Below are 12,414 nucleotides of genomic sequence, written 5' to 3' on the forward strand. Positions count from 1 at the left end.
CAGGCTCTTTTCAGTGAAAACTCCATTCAAAGTAACTGCTCAAGGATTTTTTCTTAGTATTTTAAAAATGCATTAGAGTTTCAAATTATTTCTATACTGCCATCAATGATTTTTTTTACTGCAATGATCTGTTAGTTAATTCCAGTGCTTTTCACCACACTTCATATATTTCCTTTAACTGTGAAGTATCAAACACTTTGAGACTAGCTTCCTTTCATCTATAAAATGCTACCCATATTTAGTAAAGATGGCAATGACAAAAATAGTTCAATTTGAAAGCCTCCCAGAGGGGATGTGTTGGTAGCAAAAGTTTGTACCACTCTGTAAAATGACCACACCACCCTGTTAATGCGCTTGCTGAACATCGCAAGCGAGATGTGTAAAGATTTCCAGTCAGATTGTTTGCCCTGTTATGCTGCTTAAGTTAAATAATGGTAAACAACACTCTTTGGTAGTATTCTTGTTAAAGCATTAACTCCACCAGGCACCTTTTTTCTTGTACACTGATCTTTTATATAGTAAAAAGTGATTTTAGTACATCCCTGTCATTCATAGACTTAAGCAAGGAGGTTTTTGGGAGCTGAGCTGCTCAGCTGCATTACTATGCCATCTCCTGGGGTAGTTTCCATTCATTTTTCTCAGTAGTCAATAGCAAGCATGAGTGTTTATCCATACCAAGTATTCATTGTATTTCCAAAATTATGTTTTAATATATAATTGCTTATTTAAACAGATCAGATACACAGGCTCAAGACAAATTTAAGCCTGTGAATACAACATTGAAGGTGAAAGAGAAGCAAATTAAATTTTGGGATATTTATCATAACACACACATTTCTTTGTGGTATTTCAAATGAAAATACATGTAGTCTGGACACCTAGAGCACCTTGCTCTCTTATCATCCTGCCTTTGCACATGCAGCTTCTCATCTTGTGGGTTAAACACAATCTGTTTCTCCTCAAAATCAAGAAAGCTTTTAATTAATATTTCATTTTTTTTTTCTTAATGTGACTGAGGTGGCATTTCAGAAATATGAGCAGTTCCACCAACAGTGGTTTATCAAGCATGTGTCTGCCCTGGTGTTAGATGTGGAGCTTTTAAATGTCTAATGCCAACTGTACAACTATTCAATATGTCAGAAATCATAAAGGAAAATTCCATGTTTGTCTCTATTGCTCTTCCTTCCAAGAAATGCTGAGCCCCGATGCTGATCTTACTTAAGTGCCAAGTTAAGAGAACTTGCAGTACAATTAGGCTAAATGATTATCTGAAGTGGAAAATAATGAAGAACACGTTACATTTGATTCAAAGTATGGAGTGACAAAGGTGTGTGTCTTGTTTTCCATTAGAATTTAATGGACTTTATGGTGTATCTGCCCTCCTCTTTTTTTTTTTTTTTTCCCCAGAATGTCATTAGAAAAGCATTTAGCCTCAATTATGCAAACACATGAATACATGATCAATATGGAACCTTCTTCATACAACCGAGGATTGAGTAAAACAGTGTACTTGTAATATTGGAAATTTCAGACATACATTTCATAAAGAAAACCTGAAAGAGACTGAAACAGGTATGATTGCTATTCAGACATTATACAAACTTGTTCTAAAAATTCTTAGCTTGTTATTGAATCCATCAAAATACATCTATACCTCAAAGAGTTCCAGAGGGTTCTGTTCAAATTGTCATACAAACAATGTCCAAAGAATTGTTGTCACTCATACTGGAAAAATATGGCAAATGGAGGCTTGAAGAGATTTGGTACTATTGGATATCATTATTAATGATATGAATAGAGTATGGTTCTTAGACTTCCAGATATAAGCAAGTCAGGATGGTTGGCATGCATTTTAGAGGATAACATTATAAATAAAATTTTATAGACAAATGTTGCAAGTAGCCTGAAACAGGATTAAATTCGATGGGGAAAAGCAGAAAGCCCTACAGTCAAACAGAAATAAAGCTTCAACGTGTATGAAATGCCAATAACAGGAGAGCATCCAGAGGCTCTTTTAGGATAAAAGATAAATCAGGATTCATATGAGTCAGCAATGTCACACCGTCAAGAAAACAAACATCATACTGGGATATGTAAACAGAAGTCTTGTATGCAGGACACATGAAGTAATACTTCCACTCTGCTCAGTATTCCCAGGGCCTCAACAGAAGTACTGTATCCAGTTTTTGGCACAGTACTGCAACAAAGTGGAGAGGGGCCAAAGGAAAGCAACAAGAATAATCAGAAGTCTAGAAAAGACAACCGAGGGAAAGACTGACTGAAGAGGAGTTGTTTAGTCTATGGGGAAGATGACAGGCGGATACTGGCAGTTTTCAAACTCAGGGAAGGCTGATGCAAAAGAGGAGGTTATAGCCTGTTCTCCCTGGCTATACAATGTATTTTATATTACATAAAGTAATGGCCTAAAATTCAGCTAGGGCTACCTTGACAAGTTTTCTTACTGATTGCTTATATGGATAGAAAAGTTCTGAGACTGTGTGAAAAAGTGGTGGAGTCTCTAGAATTGGGATTGTTCAGTCTGCAGAAAAGAAGGCTCCAGAGTGACCTTACTGTACAGGCCTTTATGTACCCCCCTATGAGAGACAGAGAGGGATTTCATACAGCTTTAAACTGAAAGAGTGCAGGGTAAGATTAGATATCAAGAAGAAATTCTTGGCTGTCAGGGCGGTGCGGCACTGGCACAGGCTGCCCAGAGAAGCTGTGGCTGCTCCATCCCGGCAGTGTTCCAGGCCAGGCTGGACGGGGCTCTGAGCAACCCGGCCTAGAGAAAGGTGTTGGAATGAGATAATCTTTAAGGTCCCTTCCAACGCAAACCATTCAGCGACTATGATTTGGCTGCCATAGCTATTTATTTAGTTGCCATATGCAGTTGCGATAGCAAACCCCCGCCGCCCGCCCGGTCAGCCCCACACGGGGCGGCCCCGCCCCTCAGCGGGGGTGGCCGGGCCGTAGCCCCGCCCCCGCCCCGCCCTCCGTTGCTCGGTTACCGCGCAGGGCGTCACTGCGGGGCCCGAGCCACCGCGGCGAGCGGCCGACAGCCGGGCTGAACCATCTCCCGACCCTGTGGGGGAATAAGTGGGTGTGTCCCGAAGAAGCAGCCGGACTTGTTGCTGTAGCTCTCGCCCTCAAGTTACCGCTTCTCCCCCTTTCCTCAGCGCTGCCCTTGGTTTCGCCCCGCGCGGACCATAGCGACGGAGGGCGCGCCGAAGGAAGATGGCGGTGGTGGCTCCACCGTTGCTGCCTGCTTCGTGAGCGTGGCGCTCGCTCTTCTCTCTGTCCCGTCCTCGTTCCTGCACCCAGCTCCTCCCGGCTGCTCTCAGCCTCTTCTTTCTCGCCGGGGCCGTAGAGATCATGTCGGACTCGGAGGAGGAGGAGAGTCCGGACCGCCAGCTCAAGCTGGTGGTGCTGGGGGACGGCACCACCGGCAAGGTCAGTGCCGGCCCCGCCGGCAGCTCCTCTCCCTCGCCGCGGTGCCCCGAGCCCCTTCGCGGCCTTCCCCCTCACGCAGCCCCTGACTCTGCTGCTGAGGAGGGAGCAGCCCGCGGCGCTTCCAGTCTGTCGCGCTGCCGCTGTCGCGATAGCTGCTGGCTGCTCCCCCTCGGCTCCAGGCCCTCCAGGCACGGGGGACGCGGGCTCTTCCCGCCGGTCTCCGCGCCGTGCCCGGCAGCCGAGCCCTCTGGCGGGCCTTCCGACCCGAAGAGGTATCGTCAACTAAAAGACGTACACGACTGTAATCAAATTTTCTTGAGCCGCGAGCAAAGGAGCGGCGAATAACGTAGTTCGTGCTGTGCTGACGGAGTTTCCCGTGGTCCCCGTGCGCTGCCCATGGCGCGCTGGAGGCAGGAGTGGCTCGGCTGGAGCCGCTGGAGCAGCCCAGAGCCGCTCTCGGTGGCTGCAGTGCCCCGGGCGTGCCGGGCTGGGGTCGGGGCCGGGCACGAGGGTTCGCGGCTCCCCTCCGAAGGGACGAGACGGGATGGTCGCTTAGCCGGGGCTGCAGGCGCCCTTCCTTTCGGATACTGAGCTGCCAACCTCCCGAGCTGGATAGAACAGTATGCATCTAGTGGAGTTACTGTTCCAGAGTTTGGAAAGGCACTGCTGGGTCTAGTTAGTTTTCGTTTGTAACTTTTTATGGTTTTGGGTTTTTTCCCCCCTATCTGTAATCACCATAATGAAATCCTGTTTATAAGAGTTTATTTATCAACAATAATCAACCAATAATCCAACAAATTTCTCTTTGTAAAAGAGAAACTTTGACTAGGAGAGACCAAAGAAGGCAAAAGAAAGGCTGCTTTCGTAACCTGTTTAAAATAGTCACTGATCTTAACTATTCCCTTGAACATATAGATTATCATATGTAGCCTGAATAATTTTGTGAGATACACATGAAAATAGTAAATTTATTGTATGATTGAAGTATACAGTTTTTTCCTCTGTCATTAACACTTGAAATTACAAGGAGAAGAAATTCTGCATGCTTCACAGTTCATGTGGAAAATGGAAATGTTCGTAGAGGTGGTTTAAATGCACTGCCTTGCATTAATAGGAATAAGCTCTAAGTGAAAGTACATGTGGTTTTGCTCACTTACTTATTCAGAGCTCTGTAAAGAAACAAAACGTTTTTTTTGTCTCCAGTGATTCTAAACCCAGTCTGAAGTGGTATTGTGTTCATCTGAGTCAGTAGATGGGCAATTCCAACCAGCTGTGTGATGAGAGCATAATAAATGCACAGCATTGACAGCTGAAGTGCTGCTTCATGGGTAGCATTTCCCAGGAGTTTTCCATTCAAACTGAAGAATTGTTTCACTGCTGCTGTTGAGCAGCTTGTGGCAAGACCTCTCGCCAAGCATGGATTTTCAAGCATTCTTGAGTTTTGATGTATATTCCTGTTGGTTCTTACCTCTCTCACAGGAGCTGCCACTCACTGCATCTCCTGCTGACTCTAGGACTCTCATGCTTCCAGGGCAGGTTTTGGGCACGAGCAGCAGCAGTACTCTGGTGGGCTGCTTTTCCTCCCGTCCCCCCTAGATGATGCTGTAATAGAGGCTCCTTCCCACCATCCCACTGGCCTGGCAGCACTCACAGATTTATTGTAAGGTCTTGTAAAAATAAAAAAGCAATTGGGTCATGGAATGGAAGGATAGACTGTACCTACTACTATTTTTTACCTCAGAAGACTAAATTGTTGAGGCTCTTCTCTTTTGTTGTCTACTCGTTCCGCTTACTTGTTGAAACCTGTGTATGTCTACATGTTTTCAGCTCTAAATTGTCTGACTCTCACATCTGGTTCACAGCTGGTCTTCACTCACATGCATACTTACCTCTCTTACTGTGCAAGGTGTTGGTTTTTCTCTTCCTGTCACTCTGGGATCATGAGACAGGAGGTGTGTAGAAAATGATGGGATATATCTGAAATGCTGGATCTTGTATTTAGTGTGGGGTGTTCACATTTGGCTTCTTTTGCTCCCTCTTTTCCAAAAAAACACCAAAGAAAAAAATTGTTGTTATGGGTCAGGTGGAAACTTGCTGTTTTCCTCACCCATTGCTTAGAAGCAATGTGACTCAGGTTCTGTGCAGGGATTGGTAGGAGCTTAAAAACAAATCAGTGTCAGTTCAAGCTGGAGGTAATGTTTGTACTTACACTAGCTAGGAATTGCTCTATCCATAAGGCAAGGGAGGCATGCTGTGCTTCTATTAATTTGTTTTGAGGTTGTTGAATTGATAACTGGATACTTAAAATTTTAAGGATATCAATAAGTGCTGCTGGAGCAAACACAAGTAGAGAAGAGTAAAAGTGGAAGAAGTGAGACAAAATCTGTAAAACTCTTAGGTTAAAATAGAGATGGTAAGGTAATGGTAAACTGTGGAAAATCAAAACTGAGGGAAGCAAGACTGGTTAGTCAGAAGATAATAGAGGATGATTTTAATGAACTAGACAAACTAGGAAAACAATCTAAAGAACAATCAGAAGCGGGGGCAATGTGAGATGAAAAAATCCAGCAATTATTAATAGCAGTTGGACATATATACACACAGCTGCCTTACGTGTCTAGGTTTTAAATCAACTCACTCTTCCTGGGCCAAAATGTATTTCCATTAAAATAAACCAACATTACTACAGTATGGATTGAAAAAAAAGATGTTATGATCCAGATATTTCTACTCTTTTTGTGCATAGATTGGCTTAGTACTGTAATATATAAGGATGCTGATTTGAGATAGAATATTATGATTTCCTAATGTTGAAAAAGGTTTTGGGCCTCTAGAAGTAAATCTCAGAGCTGTTAATGGGAAGGGAGGTCCTGAAAAATAGGTGTGCTGAGGTTCTGTTTGTTTGCTATCTGAACTAGAGCTAGAACTAGAGTAGAACTAGAGTATGGTAGCAGAAACATCCTACCTTTTCCTTCTGGTAACACTAGATGATGGAGATGAAATAATGAATGCTCAAGCTATGGGAGTTGCAGGAGCTAAAACATAGGCTGGCTTAAAAGGTACTGTCCTGCTTACTTTAGGATTTTTTAGGATAGCAGATTTTTAAGCATTGTGCCAATTCTGAATTGTCTTGTTACGCTTGGGCTCAAAAACTTCATAGATGGTGACAAAAATATTTTTGTCACTGTTGAGTCTTGCAAATGGAGAACTGAATGAAGTGTGCTGTGCAGATTGGCCCAGCTGCATCAAATAGGTCTACATCAACTGTCAAGAAATTATGATAATTTTCTCTTTTTCAGTGAAGAAAGTTGCATCAGTAGTTGGCAGTGGGATGGAAGGACATTAGCTTGGGCACTTATGTGTTTTTATGGTAGTTAAAGCATTTCATTTATTATCCTAGTGTTTGTTTTAGTTTTGTTTGTCCTAAAATTCTTGCCAATAAGGTAGGACATGACTGAGGGATTAGTGTAGCTGTGCTTGGATAGTGGCATTGATGTTCTAGAAGGGAGTGAGAGAAAGGATAGATACATGTGGTTTTTGGAAAGTAGATTTTCAGTTTGTGGCTAAATTTTGTCTGTGAATGGAAATTCATGGCTTCAGAACTGTGTGCTTGCATCTAATTGAATTTTGGGTTTAGTTTTCTTTCTTAGAACTATGATACTACACTTTGGAACTGCTTTCTCAAAACTTAATTCTATAGGACTTTACTCAAAGAGTTGTCATTGGTAGGGTTTTCCCTACAAGTTTCTGTTTGCCCTGATGAGTAGTCATTGTCAGAGCTGGCTATCATTGCTTGTTCCATATGACTTTCAATTTAATTACTTTTTAGTTTATTTCATAGATATTGTTTGCTTTTTTCCCTCTTTACTCATTATGTAGGTCTTCAGGAACAGCATGTCAAATTCAGTTTATGAATTGACTGAATTGTTGACATTGAAAAATAGAAGCAAGGAACTGTCATGCCTTTTATGTAAGGTTAAATTCCATCTTTGCTTCTTTCAAAAAACCTGTCCCAAATATCCTATTGTATTTTGAACTTAGAATACTGTATTTTTTTTTTTACTGCTATCTTGGTTGCTGTATATTAGAGCCCAAAGACATTTTCTTGTTTTTAACAAGGTTTTCTTAACCCCAACCTTCTTCAACAGAGTATTGATATTTAGAATAGTATGTTGACATGCACTTTGAAGTATTTAAGGCAGGTGTGTGAACCTTCCAAACGGATGGAATTTTTGCTGGAAATTCTGCTATGCAAGCTGGTGGCCTGCTTGTCTTAACAGAGCTGCAAAGGAACAAAGGCCTGCATACTATTGTACTGTTTTCTGACCCTGACATTAAGGGGTGGAATTGTATGGAATGCAACCTTTCTAAAAAATGGCCACTGATTACTTACTTATTTTTACAGCTACAGTTATACTGAACCATCATTTAACTTTCATTAATTCTTATATAGATTGTATTCAACATATCCTCAGGTGAAACATTTGAGCAAAATCTTTTCTGGCAAGCACGGCAGCAAACATTTCTGGGATTTGAAGGGAGTATTTGCATTGTAGAGGCACTTGAATATGCATTGACATAACTTCTTTGTTTATTGTTGTAAAGAAGTTTGAACTGTTGCTCTTAACATTTTGTGGATAAATGCTTGTTTTGTGAATAAATAGAGGACCCTAGACTGGTAATTCAACACCTTCCTTGAGCTCTAATATTTATTAGGAAAAATTTAGGAAGGAGTTAGTCAATGATTTTGTGCTATAAATTCCTTTGCATTCAAGAGCACAGTGGAGAAAAACTGTTTCAGAGGACTTTGCCATGCTGTTGATTACTTGCTGCTCTTATAGGTCGGCTGTTAATTGAATGTGTGTCCTTTCTTTTTACTAACAGCCCTAGAAGTCCTCAGGGAATATTGAGTGTCACAGAATGATAAGCTAATATTTACTGAGCCTTTAAAACAAGAAGGGAGTGGTTGCTTATTTAATGAGGATCTTAATTAGTGTGTTGGAGAATATAGAATACTATGATATAGTCAGATGATAATTGAATCTACTCTAGGCACTGGTTACTTTTTCAAAAAGGAAAATTTCAAGAAGGCTAAATGGTGTATTCCTGCACTTGTCTTATTCTCATCTACCTCTTTAAGGTCATGACAAAATAAAGATGTCATTGTAATCTTGACATTCTAACTGTTGGGATTAAATTAATCAGTTCTGACTCTTTCAGTACTGTAGTCTGAATCTGTATTGAATTTTATTTTGTGTGTGTTGTTAGTATTACTGTCACATAGCTGAAGGCAGAAGAATCTTCTCATGATTCATTCTCTGTGGTCTTCCCCCTTTCCACAGGGATATAAATATATAAGTGTACTCATGCTATTTCTAGTTTGCTTGCCTTTTTCCCCATTTGTTTTTTTATTTTTAATCCTCTTGAGACTTGAGTTCAGTGAAGTAAATGAAGATATTGCATTAGGCTAACACTGACTTACTGAATTGTTTCCTAAACATGTCTTCTGATATGAAAATATCATTCATTATATATATGCCAGTGATAGGAATATAAATATGATCTAGAAACATGAAAACAGTAAATCTTGTTTTATTTACTTAATAGAAAATCTAATAGATGAATAAATGTTTGCCTATTCATACTAGAGTGTTAATGCTGGAGCTCTGGTGATCATGTTTTAATGCAAAAAAAGGTGGGGTTTTTTCTGTGTACATTTGGCATTTTTGGCATTAGCCTAATTTAGATCTTTCTTATAACCTTCTATTCATGGACCTTGCCTATTCTCATATTTCAGAACTATTGGCATTATTTTGCTATTGCATTTTTGATTAAATGTGCTCTTAACAGCAATTTCTGATAACAGTTGGTGTGACTTATTTCTTCACTGCTTGATGAACAGAAAACTAGCAAGAAAAAACCTTTCTGGCCTGTTTCGAGTTTTCTCAGACAGTGTAAGGGTTTTGTGAGCCTCCTAGTATTTTTCCTTCTCTATATAGGTAAATAAATATTTAGTAGTAGTTTGTAGTTAATTTGTATTTTTATTTACAGAAGTCATATCAACAAGAGATTTTTAAGTGTACACTACTTTGATGTTGGTTATATTTTATATTTTTTAGTATTTAGTATTATTTTTTCACAATACAAACTTTTGAATTATTTATGATTGTACCACTATTTTCTCCTTTACTTACTTTTTTGTGGGCCTTCTTTCTTTATTTCTTTCCCTTTCTACCCCCACCTCTTTTTTTTTTTTTCCTGAATGGAGACACTAAATTGCTACTGACAGAATGTAAGTGCCTTGCTTCAGTAGTTTGCCCAGGTTAGTTGTGTATCCTTTCAGCCATATATAGTAAAAGCTTATTATTAAGTCAGCAGTGTATTGGCTTGCTTTCATAAATCCACAGAATACCAATTGAAGAAATAAATTTTCAAATTTCTGCTGAAAGGAATAATTCTATAAATGTGCATTTTTAATATGAGTTTAACTTCTTTTTCTGTGTGGAAGAAAGGACTCTTCCCATTTAAGAGTTCCTGTAATCCCAGATCCTGAAACTGATGTACAGTGGCAGAAATCTTGCCACAATTAGGGATTCTGTGGGATTCTGCACTGTGCAGATCTCTATTCTCTCCCAGAAAATTGGTCTGGGATCATGGTGTTCCTTACCAGGGAGGACCCTTGTTTTTGAGACTTAATGCTTTTTAAAAATACTGAGATCTTCAGGTACAGAAGGTGTCACATAGTTTTGTGTCAGTTTGAGCATACTGATGATACCTCCTTCAAATCTGCACAGTATTTTGTAATAGAACTGTTGGAGTATTTTTGAAATCAATGCAAATATGCACCTTACTTCTTTTTGCATAAATTAGTAGCCTTTGCCACCTCCTGTTATTATGTTGAATTTGACTGGAGTGCTTGTCAATCCAAATCCATGAACACTGTTAGCATTCATTGATTTAAAAAGTGCTTAACTGTATTTCATACTTCTGGGTTAACATAAAGTTTGTTGCTGTTAAAAATGACAACTTAATTTGATACTGTTCTGTTTTAGACATCCTTAGCTACCCGTTTTGCTCAAGAAACGTTTGGAAAACAGTACAAACAAACCTTAGGACTGGACTTCTTCTTGAAAAGGATATTATTGCCAGGTAAGAGAATAAAAACTAACACTGAAAGGCTGGGTGGCAGCAGGACTTGCAGAAACAAATTCTTCAGAGTAATCTGTACTAAATAAGTTTAGTGCAGTGATTTTTATGGCAAAGTAAGTTAGGTTGTTTGGAGAATATTTTGTTCATGCTTTCTTGCCAGGTGTCATAGAGTTATGCATTTGCAACTTACATTTCTAAGTAAAACACTGATTTCAAATAAAAGGAATGCTCTCTATATTGATGAATTTTATAATCCCTGCTTGAGTGCACTCACTTTCCATGTGGATAGTGTAACACACAACAATGAAATGGAACTTTAAACATATTAATTGAAAAAGTATATGTGTTTTGAAAGAAATATATATATATTTTAATGAAATACACAACTTCTATTTGAGTTGTGTGGGAGATGCATAATGCAGCTATGGACTCACAGTGCTCTAATATGTGAATGCTGTTTTATGCAAGACAGCATGAAATTGCTGGCATTTAATAGACCACTAAAATTTAGGGTCCCTCGGCACTCATAAAAATACAGTTTGAGCATTCAAGATGTTTCACTTCATGAAGGCAAAGAAACTATTTAGATGCCAGTTGCAGCACACTGCATGGAAAATGCAAAGAAATAATTTAAAAAGAATAATTGCTGGTTAAGTTTGTCTCTGAACAATTGGGGTTTAAAATACATCTTTTCACTGATTTGTGTGTGCTCATATTCTAAGTATGCAAGTATTTAATTAAAAACATTTACTTCTGGATTCAGAGATCAGAAGTTAGAAAAAGTTAGTGTAATTATTGAGAGCTGTAGTGAGATTTGATAAAGTTAATGCAAGTTCTGTAGTTCTGTCTTCTCCTTGTGAAGGGTGAGGAGGGAAGGAAACCCAGAAAGTAAGCATTTTATCTGTAACTTGAAGTTACAGGAATGTATATAGTTCTTGAACTTCTTTTTAAAAATTATATTACAAATAATTTCTTGATTATGTTTATATATTTTCTTAAGTGAAATGGAATAATCTTTTCCGACTACCCCTGTGTTCACTATTTTGGTTTGGCCATTTTGCTATACTTTTTTAGTATCTGGTGAATGATAAAGTACCAAATCCCAGTGCTTATTTCTCCATAAAATCAACAGAATAATTTTTTTATTGTCCTGCTCATGCCTCTAAAAATACCAGTGTGTATAATGCTTAACAGCAGTACTTGCAAGTGGAATGTGTACACAAATCATGCAGTGTGCATGCTGAGAACTTGTATTTTGCAAGTTTTTTTTCCAGCTGTTAAGCATACAGAAACTATTAGTACATTACTGGGATTCTAAATATCCTTGTTGAGTAGAAAATGTGGAAAATTATCAACTGTTGCTTCATTCATTTTTGTTCATAGTTTATATTGTGTGTGAATTTCATTCATTCATAGTTTATTTCGTAATAAAATCAGAATGCCAGTAAAAATAGCACCAAAAAGTCTGTACATCTATTTTCCTCAAAACAGTAGCATTTGTATTCATATTCAGGAAGAAACATTTTTCTGTCGGTTGTCACTCTGGTTTGGCCTATACCTATATATGTGTTTAGGTATATATGGCTCCCTGTTCCATAGGTAAACTGGACTAGTTGTAGGGAGTAAGAGGGAGGGAGGTTTCATTTCTAAATGCTGGAATGGGAAGCATTACTTTAATAAGTGGATTTTTCTAATTTCTAGATTAGTTCTGAGTTTGCAGAGTTTACTCTATGCTTGTTTACTTGACAGGTTAATTGATACCACTGCACAGAAATTATGTGTATCAGTAGGAAAAAGGACTCGATTTCTCTTATT

At 39.1% G+C, this 12,414-nt stretch overlaps 1 protein-coding gene across 2 annotated transcripts in view; it reads left to right on the forward strand.

Annotated features, from left to right (window-relative positions):
* The first annotated feature begins 3,029 nt into the window (after positions 1-3,029).
* The window catches only part of RAB28 (RAB28, member RAS oncogene family), a 63,496-nt gene continuing 54,111 nt past the window's right edge, over positions 3,030-12,414 (forward strand). The window contains exons 1-2 of one of the 2 annotated variants that reach the window (XM_054632590.2): positions 3,030-3,450; positions 10,503-10,599. In XM_054632590.2, the coding sequence (XP_054488565.1) occupies positions 3,373-3,450; positions 10,503-10,599 (175 nt within the window). In that variant the 5' untranslated portion in view covers positions 3,030-3,372. The remainder of the gene's footprint in view (positions 3,451-10,502; positions 10,600-12,414) is intronic. The other variant, XM_054632589.2, reaches the window with a different exon arrangement.

Source organism: Agelaius phoeniceus, chromosome 4 (assembly GCF_051311805.1).
Source record: "Agelaius phoeniceus isolate bAgePho1 chromosome 4, bAgePho1.hap1, whole genome shotgun sequence".
NCBI classification, from domain to species: domain Eukaryota; kingdom Metazoa; phylum Chordata; class Aves; order Passeriformes; family Icteridae; genus Agelaius; species Agelaius phoeniceus.